The sequence below is a fragment of the Ambystoma mexicanum genome, chromosome 14 (genome assembly GCF_040938575.1).
Source record: "Ambystoma mexicanum isolate Mex_15411 chromosome 14, UKY_AmexF1_1, whole genome shotgun sequence".
Classification (NCBI taxonomy): domain Eukaryota; kingdom Metazoa; phylum Chordata; class Amphibia; order Caudata; family Ambystomatidae; genus Ambystoma; species Ambystoma mexicanum.
In genome coordinates, this window is record NC_090940.1 from 535312800 (window position 1) to 535330451 (window position 17652).

The following is a 17652-nucleotide window of genomic DNA, read 5'->3' on the forward strand; positions in this document are numbered from 1 at the left end:
CAGCCAATGCAAGTCTTAACTGAGAGCAAGCAAGCTACTCTGGTAAGAGGTAACTACCCCATAGTTGACAGTACCTTAGCTCTGAAGAAATTCTTCCAGCTGGCTTCTGTTCCTGTTGTAGGTCTTGCAGATCCTGTTGTTTCTGGGCCTCAGTCATGGGGACAAGAGAGAGGACGTCTGGGGACTCCTGCACTATGATTCGAAGGTTGGTGGCAGCAATGGGCAAAGTTCAGATCAGCGGCACTTCACAGTTTCAGAGTAGGGCTTCACCGGACAAACCAACGGTCCAGGAGTATCAGCAAGCTTCTCTTCCAAGTTCGTCTTCGGATTCCTTCGTCCAGTGGTCGACTCTGCCTTCCTTGCAAAAGACTTCGCCTTTTATTCAAGTTGTTCCCATTAATTTGCAGCCTAGCTGTCACTCACACAGGAGGGTGGCTTTCCCCCAAGGACAGCCAGCCGGCCAATCACCTTTGGATGCATTCCTGTAACCAAGGAGACTAAGCATAGGGAGTTTCAGGCACCTCCCTTGCTTCCTGCCCTGCCAGACACGCTGGAGCCAGAGGCGAGTTTCAGCACTGAAGCCCGCCAAAGACAAAACGAACAAAGGGACCAAACCTGGTTTGGTGCACAGAGTAACTCTCAAGAACGCCCTTTCCATCAAGAAATGGCGGAAAAAGACAACCAGGGCCATGTTGACAAAATGGGCACCCATGGATGCTATACTGCAGCTGCTAACGCAGCCCGCAGTAAAAACGCACAATGGTAGGAAAAAGTAAACTGCCACCAGCCATTAATTGTAGAAAGGGTAACCTAAAAAAAATGTCAGTCTCCAAAGCCAAAAGAAACCGAGTCCAAATGAAATAAAAATGCAGGAGAGAGAAAAAGGTCTCACTCTATTCAGGATAAAAATTAAAAGTCATAAAGTCCAGCAAAAAGAGCTGGGTGTCTCGAAGGTAGAAGGGAATTGGCACATTTCTCATAATTCTCCCTAACATCAGGGTACGAGATGTAGGGCCTAGGTGCAACGGGTAGTGGGCCTGGGCAGTAATCTGGACGCAGCTCAGGGTACGAGATGTAGGGCCTAGGTGCAAGTGGCGCAATTGCCCATACCTGATGCAACTGGTAGTGGACCTGGGCGGGAGTCGGGGTGCAGCTTGGGGTACGAGATGCAGGGCCTAGGTGCAAGTGGCGTGATTGTGCTTGCCTAATGCAGTGGGCCTGGGCAGGAATCAGGACTCATCTCTGAGTACGAGATTCAAGGACTAGGTGCGAGAGGTGGAATTCTTTGCCTACTGCAACGGGTAGTGGGCCCGGTGTCTGGGTAAAAGACGCGGGCCTAGGTGCAAGTGGCGTGATTGCATTTGCCTATTGCAACAGGTGGCAGGCCTGAGCATGAGTCGGGGCTCCGCGCGGGGTGCGAGATGCGGGGCCCATAAGCACATGGTGCGATTGCGCTTACCTAATGCAATGGGTAGCGGGCATGGGCAAGAGTCAGGGCAGCTCGGGGTATGAGATGTGGGGCATAGGTGCAACTGGCACGATTGAGTTTACCTGATGTGATGGGATGGGATGGGATTGGATTTTGGCCTAACACCTGTGGCACACAACACCGCAGGCTTTGGTACCTGGAGGAAATATAGCCCTTGCTGGAAGTTGCACCTGCATGGTGGAAGAGTAGGCCCTACGGACGGTTGAGCAAAGTCTTATGCACCTGCAGCACACAAAACTGCAGCCTTTGCCTGCGTGGGTTTGAGGAATGGGGGGGGGGCATCCCTAAGAGGGAATGGGGGTATGTGACTTTCCCCAATGATGTTGTGTCATCCCCTTGAGGGTCGCCTCCTCCTAGGTGGTCTTCCCTCATATACCCGCCCCCAGGGTCAGGATCGGGTAGCTGCTGCCGTCCCCTGGCCACATAGGGAGAGGCTACCTCATGGAAAGGAGTGATGACATCAGATACATCAGTCAGTAGTGGTCCACCTTTCTGCCATATCCAGGTACACAAAGGTGTTGTGGTGCCTTTGCCTTTACTCTCAAATGATCATCAAATAGATTGTGAAGGGCCTTTTACCTGCTTTTACACTAGTTTGCACGATAATCTCCTTTGCTGCTAATTGTGCTGAGTCCCAACAAAAGTTATCAGGCATTCTTTTGAGCCCATTCATCGGACTGATGAAGTGCATCACATAACAGGTGGCTTTACTGGTAGCTAACGTAGGTCTTTGAGAAAACTGGTATACGGCTCACTGTTCACAAAGAAAGGTGTTTGCCTGTCCATAATTCCTGCCCAAACTTTCTACTGACTTTAACCTTAATGAGTTGTTCTTGCTACTGGCTTCATTCCACATTACATTCTATCCTGGAGAGAGAGACCTGAAGTATTATATTGACAAGACTAAGGTCTTTCACAAGAGTTCTTCATGACTTTTGGCCCAACCAATAAGGGCCTGTATATTTATTGAAAGGTCTGTCTAGACAGATCTCATTGACCATCCTGATGTTCAACCATGGATCCCAGAGGCTTGCTGCCTTTCTTGTTAAGATCATTTTGAGGGTAATGGTGGTGACTCCGGCCATGATGGCAGGACTGATGACGCAAGGAATTTGACAAGCGGCTAGGTGAGTGACATCATGCGTAATTCTGCCTAGAATTGCAGCCAAGGAAGGACACAAGGGTCGGACAAGCAGTGCGCCAACACCTCTTTAAATAAGGTGAACCTCAGTTTCCCACCTTTCTCTTCCTATTTGAAAACGCTTGTGGCTTGAAAATGCTTAGTGATCGAAAGATTAATTGCAGCAGGGAAAAAGTAGTTAGCTGCAGCTATACTTCTTGATCATTGGAATGTTTCATAGATTCACATCCAGCTTGTCCTATCGACTAAGGATTAAGTGCTGATTTCCCCTCTTTTATAGAAATATTGAAAGCTGAGTGAAAACTCTGTTTCCGATCCAAATCGTGCATCCCTTCAAACATATGGCGGCTACACAAATGTTGTGCATCAACACGCTCAAACTTTTCAGGGCTAACAGGCTGATTCTCCGAATGTGGATTGACCCCTGACTAGGAACATTCTAGTCAATTATGGTCTTGGCTGCCCTGCCTCAGGCATTCGGTGCTCAAAGAAGCTGCTTCCATATTTGGCCATATCTTTTTCCTTTAAAGACAGTCAGTTTAGGTGTGGACCCCTTTAGAATTTCTAAAGCACGACCACCATCTAGAGGCTCTCTACCAGAGGCCAGATATGCGCATGTAAATAAAAATCCCTAGCATCTTTCTTAGGGCGACTTTCCCCAGTTCCTCACTTCCACAATCTTCCGGGCTCACTCAGCCAAATGGGCCAAGTTACTTCCCTAGGTAAACATGGCACTTCACCCTGAGAGGCTTTAAGATGAGGGGAAGTATTCGGATAGGATTGGAAGGAGAGTTCGTGGAAGTATTTAGTTGGGTGCAAGCAGCATCCTGGTAATGGGTATTGATGGTGAGGATGAGGGTGGCGGGGGTATGCTGCTTGTTTGGTAGTGTCAGGTGTAATGGGCGGGTTTGGTGTGGACTGGGCCAAAAGCGACCAGGAAAGCGGTTACACACGCTTCTTTTGACCATGAATCACAGGATATTCGGGGAATGAGGGGCTGCTTCATTCATAGGCTTGTTTAAGACAGCAAAGCATGGCAAATGCACCGAGTTGGCCGAATACAAATGTTTTGGTAACACTGTTTTGATGAGCTAATCTGACCGCTGTCTAGATGCCTTTCCACTGACCCCATGGCCGGACAGTGAGATCTGGTACCTGGACTTAAGAATGCCCGGCATCTTCTTTACAGGATTCATTTTTTCTCCAGGTGGAGGCAGTGGGGTTGGCATAGTGTAACAGCCTTGCCAAGTTGAATTTGCAAGCTTGACCTTGCAGTACATATTATGGAAGGGTGAATTTGATGTAGGAATGTGTGCCTGTGTGGTGGCAATGGAGCAGGCCGGGGTTTCTACTAGGCATTTCTACCATAGAACCAGAAGGAGACTGATCCGATTCTCTTCCAAGTGGAAGTCTCCCAGTGCCCCCCTTGTTTGTTGCACGTGCAAACATTATTTCAGATTTTGTTGCTTAAAATCCAGAATGAGTCCCTTTTTCGAATTTCAAGTTGTAAAGTCTTTACCCCGATAGAAAGTTAATTTGGCTGGCCTAATGTGTATTCAAGGCTGTGGAAACTGTCCCAGATGAGGACACCGGGGTTCACTACAGTAACCCGTTTTGTACCCCTGGCACCCTTCTTGACTAGCCTTGGGCCAACCTGGCCTCGTTTCTCTCCCTCCACCCCCCTCTTAATAACCTCCATACCACTTGCTCCAGGTCTTCACCTTCTACAGATCTTTACCACCTAATCCTACTACCACTTCCTACAAATCTTAGCTCCACATCTCCCTCATCTCCTTCAACTGCCAGCCACCACCTGCTTCAACAACCCACCCCAGCAACTGGGGCTGCTGGGATTTATTAGATCATTCCTCCTCTCCCCTGGGTGGGATTTCTCCTGAGGGCCTGCACATGTGTGAGGGGAATTGAGTAAGGGCTGTGTTTAGCTCTGTGGTTTTGGGGTGCACCTGGATCAGATTGATACATAATGAACTGGGCCAAATTTGAGGTACAGCAGTCATTTTGGAATTTCTTTCCCTCTCTCTGCCATAGCTGCCTCAGCTAGGGCTTGGGGGACCACCACCAGTTTAAGCGCCAGTCCAAACTGCAACTGACAGTTGCGACTCTTGTTCTTCGTGGCAAGGCCGAGTTAGTAATAAGGTATCGTTGCAGAGTGTTTCCTGTTCAGGGATAAGGGTCTTTGTCCTTGGGGATGCTTTGCTGTGGAACAGAAAGGTTGTATTCCCAACACAGGTCTTACGTGCCGGGGAACAAGCAAGTATGTAAGAGGGCATTGATTTTGGAAGGACCAGGAGCTTGCTTACATTATATGGTTCATCCATGAGATTCCTGCGTCCAGTGAAGGGAACTGCATCTTTATGAAATGTCTCTTTCATGCTGGTGTGTGTTTATTAATGTTTCTGGTCATGCATTGCTGTTACTGAGACTCCTGAAAACCTTTCTAATAAAGGGCAAGGCCATGGCTTCATGGGTGGGGCTGGAGGTCTTGTGCTGAAGCGCTGCAGAATCTGAATTTGGGTAACTTGTAACTAGTGTTGGGCAACAGGGTGCTTTGGTGGGAATATTTGGTAGTAATAGTAATTGTTTGATTGTCCCCTTCTAAGTAGTGGGGACCAAATGCAAGTGGCCGAGGATCCTCCCCAATCCACCATGGCCAATCTTCTACTGGCCCTGGGGGCATCAGACACCCAAGCCGCTCTCCTGTTGGTCCCTGGATCCAGCTAAGGAAATTGGTTACAATAAACAAACTGGGATTAGGCTAGAGGGCACTTCTACTACATAACTTTAAAACTTAAGTTGCTAGCATGCTAATTATTACTTTGAAGAACTCCTTTTTAATTGCTTATGTGTGAATCAGTGAATTGATGCTGACTCGAGGCCTTCGTTTAGGAGCAGTGGATCTGGTCTGTCTCGCTCACTGCACTTTGATTTGAGACAGCATAGCACGGCGACAGTATTCATACGTATGCATAGGTGGATTTAGGGAGGTACACCAAAAATCTTCTATGCATATTAAGCCTTGGTGTGGATTTAATGCTTTTGACATGTTGCCACTAGTTTTCTCATAAGTTGGTATTCTGAAGAACTAGAACATACAAGACTCTAATACTTAGCAATGTATTTCTCTCAGCTCCAATGCATTACTCTCAGCTCTATAAAGATAGGTGCTATTGTGAAAACAACCACCACCATTTGTTTAGTAATACCCATTTCTAATTCAATCTGTAAGACCTTTTATTCAGTATGAAGGAGTGACATTTTTGTGAAAATGGTTTCAAACCTAAACGTCATTCTGGTAATGTATTCAGAATATCTTTTTGACTTGAAAAGAGTTTTGAAAACATTTATATATAAACCATACGTGATATCTGTGAATAACAACGATGAGCAAGAGCTATTAAAATCTTTTCATTTTATTATGTTAATATAGGTTTAGATTCTGGATTTGAAATAGTTCTACATGTTTGAACACAACAATATTTGTTAAAGTTTGAATAAAAACATAGAAACAATGTGATAAGTCACTGCAAAACAATGTATGTAACACCATTTTTGTTCATCACATCATGTCTGGTTTGCCTATGCATTTATTATTAAAGTAGGGAGTACCTAAACACCCCATGATTACATATTGGAGTGTAGCCTTTTTATTTAATTTCTGTTCTGGCAGTTTTACAATATGTACCCTTATGTGGATGGGGGCAGGGTTTGTCAAATGTATGTTCCTTGTAGAAGATAGTTTTTGTTAATGGTACTAAGGAGAAAACATGTGCTGGTATAATTTTCTATAGCATGTATATTGTCCAGAGAAATGGACACAATGGTTGAGATTTTAATCTAAGCTTTTCTTTACATGGTCTAGATCAATAAACATGCGTTCTCCGGCGGTAAAGATACCATTGAGGAGCACAGAAAATATGGCGGCAACTGTGAAATTGACGTTTGTTACATGTACCTAAGCTTCTTCCTTGATGATGACGACAAACTTGAGCAAATTAAGCAGGTAATTTTAACAGAACTGCATGTGTGCACTTGAGGAGTACAGCACAGAAGATGTTTGTGAGGTATTTTCAGGAAAATATTTAGTCTGAAAAGATGAATCCTAACTTGGGGAATATCTTTGACTCGTCATTAACTCCATATTTTGTTTCATCAGATTTTGAGATTTGATTTTGGTATTTCAACTGTGAGGAGTCAGAAATGAAAATCTGGCACAAGTTTGCCATGAAAGGTTACAAGTTATTCTTAGACAGTGCAAATATTTAGAGTTCACCTGAAGAGTCAATTCAATTCAGTAGGTTAGGCCAAAGTCAATGGGCTAACGTCTTGGATACGATGAAGCAGTTCTGGTAGTGAAACTGAAAAGTCTCGGCACAAGTTCTTAGGAGTAGTTTGTAGCAAGAAGAATTATATGGTCGGTAACAAGCTGATTAGGCCTGTGAGTTGGAAAAGTTTCAAGCACTTTCACCGCGAGATGTAAGTACCCTGTATGGTTTTTACAGTACCTTTACAAAGGAAGAAAAAGATACAGCTGATGACTTCTTTTCCTGGCAGTTCCTGGAGATCTCGCTGTACCTGGGCCTCAGTCGTGAGGACAAGAGGGAGGAAGTCGGGGGACTCCTGCACTGGGACTGGTCAAAAAGCTATGTGGTTCTTCGGTTTCCTCCAGCACTCTGAGGAAAGTCAACCAGCTCTGAGGTGAGTATCCAGGTGGCTTATGATTCGAGTTGATTGGTCCCACCAACTCAAAGGGAGAAGTCGTCCTTGTGGGGGCTTCTCTGTCGAGATGAACTTGGCGATTCGGACCTGCAGCAGGGCTTCACCGGGAAAACAAACGGTCCAAGAGTTGCAGCAGCCGTCGTTCCAGTGGTCGACTCTGCCTTCCAAGCCAAGAGACTTGCCTTTTATCCAGTTTCCTCCCATTCATTCAGCCTAGCTGCCACTCACCCAGCAGGGTGGCTGTCCTTGTCGGACAGTCAGTCAGCCAATCACGCCAGAGTGCATTTGGGTCTCCTAGGAGTCTAAGCACAGGGAGTTTCAGGCACCTCCCTCACTTCCTGGCCACCTCAGACACTCGGGCGCCAGAGGCGGTTTTCAGTCCTGAAACCTGCCAAAGGCGAATGAACAAAGGAACCAAACCTGGTTTGGCGCGCAGAGCAAAACTCTAGAAGGACATTTCCACAAAGAAATGGCGAAAAAAGAAGACTGGGACCTGTTTTTACAGAGGGGGCTCAGACGCCATCTTGAAAAAAAGCTCCCGCTATTTAATGCTACCGGTGTTCACGGTTGGGAAAAATCATGGTAGTTTGTTGTAAAACCACTGCCACCAGCCATTTTGAGATGAAGGGGTAGCATTTGACTGCTACATGAGTATCTAGAACAAGGGGATACAAAGTGTCCCCTCCAGCACTCTATTGTAAGATAGGGTGTGCTGGGTCTAGGAATTTAAAAAGACTATTAAAGTCAATTTCACTTTACTTACTCTGGGAAACAGTAGTTTATTCCAGAGAAGGTATTTAAACCTTGGGAAAGCCTCAAAGGCTTCCCTGTGCCACTGCACTGAGGGTGCTGTGTGACACAAAAATAAAAGATGATGCCTATGGAGTTCTAAAACTCCATAACCAAAGAAACCAACACAGAAAACAAAACGGAATTAAAAATGTCAAAGTCCCAAAGTTTAGCAAAAGAGCTGGAGGGCTCTAAGGTGGGAGGAATTGGCACATTTATGAGAATTCTTCCTAAAACGTAAGTGGTAATCGCAGAGTATTCCATCTTTTTTTAGAAGATCGAAAAGGAACGTCAACCTGGGAATGTGTAAGTCTATCCCTACTGTGACGTGTAGTGTACCCATGATCCCTCACGTGTCGAGGTCCCCCAGATTGTTTTTTTCTACCATACTGGTCGGTACTTTTCATGCGGAGCTCGTGCCAACGAGATTTGTTGCTATAATATTATCGCGTCTTCGATCCTTCGATCCTTTCATAGACTGGCGTTCCAGTTCCCATCTCAAGCTTCTCTGGCCGAATCCTTGCCGGCTGGTGGTGGCGTCTGCTTCAGGCTTCGGTCTTGTAAAGTGAGGAGAGTGGGGGGCCCTTCTTTTCAACATTTCTTTTCAGAATGCCTTTTCTCGCCTTTCCCTCTTGTTTCCTGTGTCTGGCTGCTGGGTTTCTGCCTCGTAATGGAGAGAACTCCATTTAAATTTTGCCCCCCCGTAATAGGACATTTTCTTGGAGGGACAGACTCATAAGGAGTGTAATAACTGCTTACCTCGTGACCACGACGAGCAGCGTTGCAAGGCCTGTCGACTCTTTAAGCCAAAAAACCCTTAAAGAAAGGCGCACACAGCAGTGGGCGGCCTATGCCATGCAGGCCAAATCCCATTCCCACCGGCGCATCAGACGAGGATTCATCCAGCAGTCACTGGTCCAGTTAGGAGACTGAAGACATTGTTGTGGGGTCTGGCAACTCCCGCGTGCCTTTCCACAGTCCCACTATGCATGCTGAACGCACTGCTACGGGGAAATCACACTCTGGGGACGGGCACCCAAACTCGCACCACTACGGTGGTTAAGCGCACACCCCCCCTGGCGCCACTCAACGTTTCCGTCAAAAACGCCTCAAGTTCCCACAGGGCCATCAATCTTCAGCGGTACCTGTTGAGCCCGTTGGTTCCCGACCCTCTGTGCCTCCGACTCTGCATGTGGCACACGGTTCCAAGTCTTCCACTACTCGGGGTGTTCCCTTTAAATCTTTTGAGCATGTTTCAGGCACATCGAAAGGCACGTCCAAACGCGTGTCCTTAGGTAAGACACACCCAAAATTAAGGGATAAGTTGCCAAAAGTTTGTGCACAGCCAGATCCCCTTGAATCTGGTCCTCATTCACCCCCTGTCTTACCCCAGGCATATGTCCAGGCCTCTTGACCCACATCACAGTCCCACTCCCTACAGGCCCAAAAGGGTTCCAGGTCAGAGAAGTTAGCTTTCCCACTGCTTCATGATCCATCTACAGGATCCTGGACTAAGGCTAGGTTTGAAGATTCTATGAATAGCATGTCTAAGTTTGACTTCTCAGACAGGTTTGATAAGGTTGGTCAAAAGAGGACTCGTGCTCTGGAGGATGGCCCTAGTGCCCTCAAGTCTCCTAGACTTCAGTCCCCTAGGATCCACTTTGCGCCTCTGATACTAACAGGGGATGAACCCTCTCAGGATATTTTTGGGGATGATCAGTATGATGTCCCTGGCCAAGATGGTATATCTCAAGATCCTGCCTCCCAAGATCCTGATGCCTGGCTTAATATGGATAAGCAGGGGTTTGGGCTACTAACCTTGCCCATGAAGCAGAACCTGAGAATAATTTTTGTGATGCTGCACCTGTTGGTCAGCCTAGGGACACTTCCCCCTATTTACAACCAGCTGCTCTTGAATAACATCCTTAAGAGGGAAGAGGGCCATTTTAAAATTGGCACCCAAGAGGCTGTGCCTGACTCCTACTTTGTGGAAGACGTACTTAAAGAAAAGCTACCTGTCAGCCAGTCGATTTTCCCTTCTCAACTCCATTAAAAGGTGCATTTCCCCTTCTTTGCACACACCCTCCCTTACTCGTGCAGTGAATCCACACATTGAGAAGATGTTAAGACCTACTCCATCGGACCCCGTCTACATTCGAGGACACTCCATTCTGGATTCCCTGGTGGTCACCACAACCAGAAAGAGCAGGCGTGCCCTTGTACTCTGCTGAGGCTCCGCCGGATAAAGACTGTAAAAACGTTATGCATTGGCAAAAATGAGAACGTCTTATGCGGCATATAGTATCTGCATCGCCAATAACGCCACCTTGCTTACCAGCTTCAGTGATGTGCAGTGGGGCCGGGTGCAAGAAGGGCAACAAAGCGTTCCATAACAAGCTAAAGCACAGCTGCTAGCTATTGTACAGGAGGTATTTCAAGTCACTTGGAACATCCTGAAGAACATAGACTCAGCTGAATGGCAGGCAGAGTGTTGGCAGAATGTACTCTTTTGAAGCACCATGCTTGGCTGAAAAACTCAGGGTTTAAACCAGAGACACAGGCATTGTTTATTAATAAACCCATAGAAGAGTGGGCTCTTTCTGGGAAGGTTGTGGACGACGCACTTGAGACTGCAAAGAAAGAACATGAGACCCTAACATCTCTTCACCAGATTTCCATTAGACCGTATGTGCAGCGCAGGGTTTTCAATACCTGATGCTCCTTTCGTGGGCAAACCACCTCTAGGCCTGCACAGGGTTCTTATGGCACAGGAGGTTCTCCCTGGTACTCTAGCCAAGGAGTTTCCAGCACATATCAAGACCCTCAACAGCAGGGATTTCAGTGTGGCAAAGTAAAGGGTAGGAATGCAGCCACCAGAGGCTCCACTGCCCCTGCCAGCAAATGACTGTCCAGTCAAGGTCCCCTCCCATCATATTGAGGTAGGAGAATATGCTTCACCCACGCATGTGAGGGGGATCACCTCCAACAAGTGGGTGCTCAAAACAGTAGACTAGGGTTATTGCATCAAGTTTCTCCAAACACCTCGGTACCACCCACCAACAAACAGAATAAGGTTTCCAGACAGCCTCGTCATCCTTCAGGTAGAAGTGAAGGTGTTGCTGCAAAAGGGAGCAGTAGAACTCGTCCAAGGCCATCGGGTAAATAAGGGTGTTTATTCATAATATATTTCCTTGAACCCAAACAGGACCTGACCATGCGCCCTGTGTTAGACCTGCGCCCTGCAAACAAGTATGTCAAGCCTCAGAGGTTCTGGATGACTACTCTGAAGGAGGTAATTCCACTGCTAAAGCACAGGGATTGCATGGCCACCTTTGATATGAAAGATGCATACTTTCATATTTCAATGCTTCCAGCGCACAGAAAATACCTGAGGTTCAAGATCGAGAACACTCACTATCAGGTAGAAATTCTCCCCTTTGGCATTGCCTCAGCCCCAAGGGCTTTTACCATAGTTCTGGCAGTGGCGGTAGCTCACTTGCACAGACAATTTGTTCCAGTGTTCACTTATCTAGACTAGCTCATAACAAGAGACACACCAGGCGTGTCTAGAGAACAGCAAAAGACTGTAGACCTACTCTTTCAACTAGGGTTCTCTATCAACGAAAATAAAGTCTTGCCCCCAGCCAAGTGAAACAATTTCTGGGAGCCCTAATTCGGACAGAAGACTGACTTGTCTTCCCCTCCAACGAGAGAGTTCAAAACATGTTGTTCAAGATCCCTCACTATGTAGCCGGTCATCAGATAACCTTATGGAGAGCCATGAGGAATGATGGCATCCTGCATTTACCTGGTTCCACATGCCGTCTGTGCATGTGTCATATGTAAGAGTGGCTCTCGAGCCAATGGTGTCGGGCAAGCAGTCAGTTGGACTAGCTAGTGGTTGTCTTGAAAGCCCTCGTTCTACCACTGCAGTGGTGGACAAAGGACAACCTTCTAAAGGGGAAATCATTCACCACCCCCACAGTGGAAGCCACTCTCACAACAAGACGTGTCCCTGTCAGGGTGGGGAGCTCAGCTTCTCCACCAGACAGCGCACAGCACGTGGTCACAATCTATAGCAAACAAACGTATCAATCTGTTACAGCTAAAGGCATTGTTCAAAGCCCTAAAGGCTTTTCAACAACAACTGCAAGGGAAGACCATTCTAGTCCTGACAGACAGCACCACAGCCAATAGAACTGTCATTACTGTCAAAAGCTGTAACAAATGTAACTGCGAGCAACTGCAAACTAAGCAGTGGCCTTTGAAAAGTATCCTATGTATTCTAGTGTATGTTACTGAGTATTTAACTGTGATTTTAGTGTAAATATAATACATCTCTATATACATTTATTGAGTGTTTTCTTGATGTGCATTACTAATTGTTAGGTGAACTTACCTACAGCTCACATCGCCCTCTTAAAATAAGCCTGACTGCTCTGGCACTCTGCCAAGATTTCCAGCAGTTGTACTGACTGATACGAAGAGTTGGGGAACTATACACCACAAGGATAGTTTTGTGAAGTCCTACCTACCATTCGACCTTGGGAAAACTCCCCTAACACTATCCTACTAACTCAGCTGAAAGAAGCCTCCATACACTAGATGTTTAGGAGAGCAGTGATGTATTACCTTAACAAGACTAAGCCACTTCGAATGACAGAACAACTCTTTGTCTCGGTTGCCCCTGGTAGAGAAGGAGACCCTGTCTCTAAGTCGACAATCTCTAAATGGATTAAGTGTATCCAGGTGGGTTACTGTCTGTCAAAGAGAGCACGCCTAGAGCACATTCAACTCGAGGCACGGGTGCTACTATAGCTTTCATGGCAAATATCACTCTAGATGCTATTTGCAAGGTGGCAACCTGGAGTTCTGTTCGCACCTTTACACAACATTGTTGCTTAGATACACATTCGAAGACTGATTCTCAGGTGGGTCAGGCGCTGTTAAGACATCACTTTGCTGCTGTTTCTTCTAACATCCCACCTTTATCTCCTGGTACTGCTCGGTAGTCTAGGCACAGCTTGTGATTCTTGGGAGATTCACAAGCATCAGAAGACCTACATTACTCACCATAATTGTATTTCTGGTGCTTGTATCTGCTTAGATTCCTATGCACCCACCCTTCCTCCCCTCTTGTATTTGCAGAAATATACACATCTTACACCTTCTTTTCTTCTCTTTAGTCGCTCTCTCGTGCTTTATGTTGCATACAATTCTCTGTGTGCTGCGTTGTCGCTGACATGCCCCGTAGTCCCCACTATCTTTGGGCGGTCTCACCGGCTCTCAACTGCGTTTTTGGATTCTCCCACGGTCAACCAGTAGAGGATTTCTGCTCGTTACCTTGTTGGGACCGTGTCTGCTTCTTTCTTCTGTCTCTCATGGCTTCCGCGGAGCGGTTCTGCTTCCTTCTTAGCGCCGGTATGCAAAGTGCTGCTTTGCACTACCTGCAAACGCCCCCCAAGCCGAGTCCCTCACCGGCTCTTGGCGTTCCAACAGCTTATCCCGGAGCAGCAGTTTCTTCTTGTTTCATCAGCGAGCCTTCTGGCTCCACCACTCCAGCTCCAGCCAACCTCTTTCCTGGCTCTCATGGAGAGGTTTCGCTCTCTCCCGCCTGCAGCAGACATCAGACTTTCTACCTCTGCCTTTTAGACTTCCTGGGCTCAGGTGCACGAGAGCGCTCGCTGGACTTGCGGTCCCCTTCAATCTGCATTCTTTGATCATCATCTTTGCAGTGTTTTGAGAATTCTGGGACATGGAGTCCCTTGTTGCAAACTGATTCCGATAACGTAAATAAGTATTTACATAGGTTTTACAAGGTAGACCAAAGGTGGGAATTAGGTTTGGGCAAATGGGTTTCCCTATTCGCTAGAGGGGAATGAGTAGATGTATGACAGTAGGCCATAAGGGAATTGGATATGGGAAGGTTATCTTCAGGGAAGAATAGCATGTCTCACCTGATGAAGCCATGACATCTCCCTAGAGGTCATCTCCTTTCATGTGATCCACCCTCATATAGCGACCCCCAGGGGCAGGATCAGGTAGTGGTTGCCATCTCCTGGCCGCATGGGAGGAGGTTGCCACCAGGAAGTTAGTGTTGACTCCATCTGGTTCATCGCACAACGCTATGTGTTCCCCAACTCCTATTTCAGGATGCACATTTTGATTCACTTTGGTCTTTGCACCATTACTTTTTTTCAGTCTCTCTGCTCCAACACACCTACTTTACTCATGTCACATTTATTTTATAACTTTGTTGCATTTTCACTTCCGTCTCCAATATTGTTCCAATGTCCTCCTTAAAACACCATCCTCTCTCCTTGTCTATCCTGCCCTCATTTATTGACCCCATAAGTTACTGCTCGTGCTTTACAGGACACTTCGCATGTCTGTGTTAATTTTATTTTTCCCCCACTAGGCTGCTAAAGGTTGTAATTCCCTATGCATAAGTATTGGTTTTGCTCCTTCTCTGGCATGTTCTATATGCTCCTTAAAAATCAAGTTTGCCACATGGCTTTTCCCCCTCCCATTTTTCTGTATCATGTTTGCATATTATTATCTTAACAGTACTGCTTGTGTGGTTTGTTACTGTCTATTGACCTAGGCAGAGGAATATGCCAAAAGCCATATTTAAATTAAAACTCGCTCTGGTAGAACACATAAACTGTACCCTGGAATAACTATGCACTGCACCAGTTTATCTTTAAAGTAGACATATGGCGTGTGACCTAAGTGGACAGTGCCAAGATGGCTCCATCTAGGGTTACCTGCTGCCTCCCGTCATTTGGCTGTCTAATCCAGAGTGACTTCTAGAAAGGAGCCATGTGTAAGGGGTTTTGTGGCCACGTTATTGGTTGAAACCTGTCCTGGAGGCCTGTTTGATGCTGAACAACAACTGCGTTGCAGCTGGCACTTGGTATATTAAGAGAGTATCTCTAGGTAGCAAACTTGTTGCAATGAATAACTGCTGGCAAAAATCTCACTCCAGTGCCATCATGTGGGCACTGCTGTTCACCAGCAAATAGTTACTCAGTGATCCTAGTCATTGAGATCTCAGACCTAAGGTGAGAAGCTTGTTGCACTGTCCCTTCAAGGTGACAGAGGCTGTGACTCATGGGTCGGAGTATACTGGGGGGGGGGGGGGGGGGGGATCAGCGGGATGGAGGGGAGGGGTTGGAGTATGTTACCAGGCAAAGCAGAAATATATTTCCTAATTCAGAGGAGATGCTGTACGCTGTACATGCTGAACTAAATGTGACTTCTTTGGCACGGCAACCATATTGACGCACACAGACTGAAGATGGGACCCTTTGGGAGCGGAGGGGAGGGGGGGGGGGGATTTGCTCTGCTACGTTTTCTTTCCCAAGTGAAGGAATGTCCAAAGGGGAGACGTCTTAACACCAATATGGCTTTTTCATACCTTTCTTCTCCATACCATAAGTAACCCAAGAGAAGAGGAACTTGGACAGAGCTGAAATGGCCACCCTCCTCAAAGTGGAACAATCTTTGCTGGCATCCGTTGAAATGCAGCATTTAAAAATGTATGCAATTGGCATGAATAGCTGTTAGTGGAGACGAAATGAATTGGGTTGAACTTTCGCATTGAAGGGAGCTAATACAAAAGGGAAAGAGGTGAATGCCAAATTCCTGAGAGGAAGAGCGAACAAGTGATCACCATCTAAATTCCTTGGTGATTTTCAGCACCGTACAACAGGAACCGTTCTCCAGCTACAGTCTAATGTAGAGAAGCATGAAGTCTCTAGAGAGCAGCAATATTATAATTTTGGATGCTGCAGCTACTTGAGGGAGGGACAAATCTAAAGACTTGTATGAGGGCGTCGGCAGGAACCAGAGAAAACAATTTCCCCGTGTGCAAGACTGAGTGGATGGGTTATGGCTGTCCGACTCTGGCGTGGTGCCAGCTAGGTCTGTTGCAAGTGCTTTACCTTGTCCATGTGATGGTCTGCCTCCGGCAGATGGCTGCATGCACACCTTTCCTGGTACAGGGCTGACCTGAGGTGCTTCGTGCCATCACCTTTCTGTCACTGTCACTTGGGATACACTGGAGGTAACATGCGACTTGCAGAGCCCCTTGACCACAGGCTTGCCAATGCTTGCTCCAAAGTGACACATTGTTCTCTGTCAGCATGTTGTATGTCATGGAGCATGGTGGGGGGCCTTATGGTACCTTGGGGCAAAGGATATTCAAGGCTAGGAATGGGATGGGGACCATGGGATGTTCCCTTATACACCATTGCTGGGAAGAGCATGGTGTATTGGGTTGTGGTCTCCGGACTCCCGAGTGCCCCAGCTCCATCGCCTATCCTCTCCAATGTGACCTTGTTTCAAATTGTTAGGTACAATTTCATTTTAGCACCTTTCCCTTCACACGTTTCTATGAAACTCAAATCTTTTTTGCTTGTTTTGAACACTGTCCTGAATTTTTGCCTGTTCTGCTCATTCTTGTAGGGAAACTAACTAGTCCTTAAGACTGTCAGTACTGAGAGACTAGATCTCTTTATGAATTCTTGTATTTTTACAATTGCACATATCACCTTACAGTGAAATGCAGTTAGGATACGTTGTATCCTTTAATGTTTTATATAATGGCTTTTTAGTTACTTTCACAATGTGCCTAAGACAAACTGGTAGCAGCAGTGATACTTTTGTGTTATTTTACTCATGCACTTTTGCAATTAACGCAAATGGTTACTACAGGTGGCTAGCACCCTGCGATGGCCGTGCCACTAGATTTTTCACTTGTTCTCTGGCCATATTGTTCTTTGGCCTTCTTCCTGCCTTCTTGTGTCAGGAAATGCCTTAAATGGAAATCCCTTTCAATAAGGAAAGCTACTGCTTTCACAGACAAAGGGGCTTTTTGTGTGATCTAGAGAAGGGGGCAAGCCCGGTTTAGTCCGAATCCATATCTCTGGTGCCAGAGTCTTTTTTGCAGGGCCGATGTGATGACCAGTGGCTATCCGTCATTGGATAGCCACTGGTTGTTTGAATCGTGCAGATCCTTAACATTGATGTGTTTGTGCTAGCTCCCAGCCTGAATCTTGGATAAAAGGTAGGCTCCTGCAACTGCTAATCAGATTATCGTTGTAGCCAAGACTTCTACGAAGAAGAGCAGTTAAGCCCTGCTCTTCTGGCTGATCGCAAGAAGGCCTTCACTGGTACTTATTCTCTTTTTTCTCTTTTTATTGTTTTGTTTAAACAACTTTATTTTGTAAAATGGGTAGAAATCAGCATTACACTTGCATATCAGTTTATGATAACGGTTACATGCATTATGTTCACACCTCGTTACATGCTTGCTCCAATGTCAATTGTTTTGAGTTCTTCACTTCCCCTCTTTCCCCTCACAACAGGCTTGGTTTGTATGCTCCATGGTAGGCATTTTGCACATAGTTCATAAAAGGGAGCCATGTCGCTACATAGGACTCATACTTCCCTAACGCTAGGGCTGTAATTTTCTCTGATGCTAGGATCTCCC

General features: G+C 46.4%; 1 protein-coding gene across 3 annotated transcripts in view; it reads left to right on the plus strand.

The window, feature by feature from the left end:
- The window catches only part of WARS1 (tryptophanyl-tRNA synthetase 1), a 285365-nt gene that overhangs the window by 229380 nt on the left and 38333 nt on the right, over positions 1-17652 (plus strand). For all 3 annotated transcript variants that reach the window (XM_069637773.1, XM_069637774.1, XM_069637772.1), the window contains exon 10: positions 6511-6651. In XM_069637773.1, coding sequence (XP_069493874.1) covers positions 6511-6651 — 141 coding nt within the window. The remainder of the gene's footprint in view (positions 1-6510; positions 6652-17652) is intronic.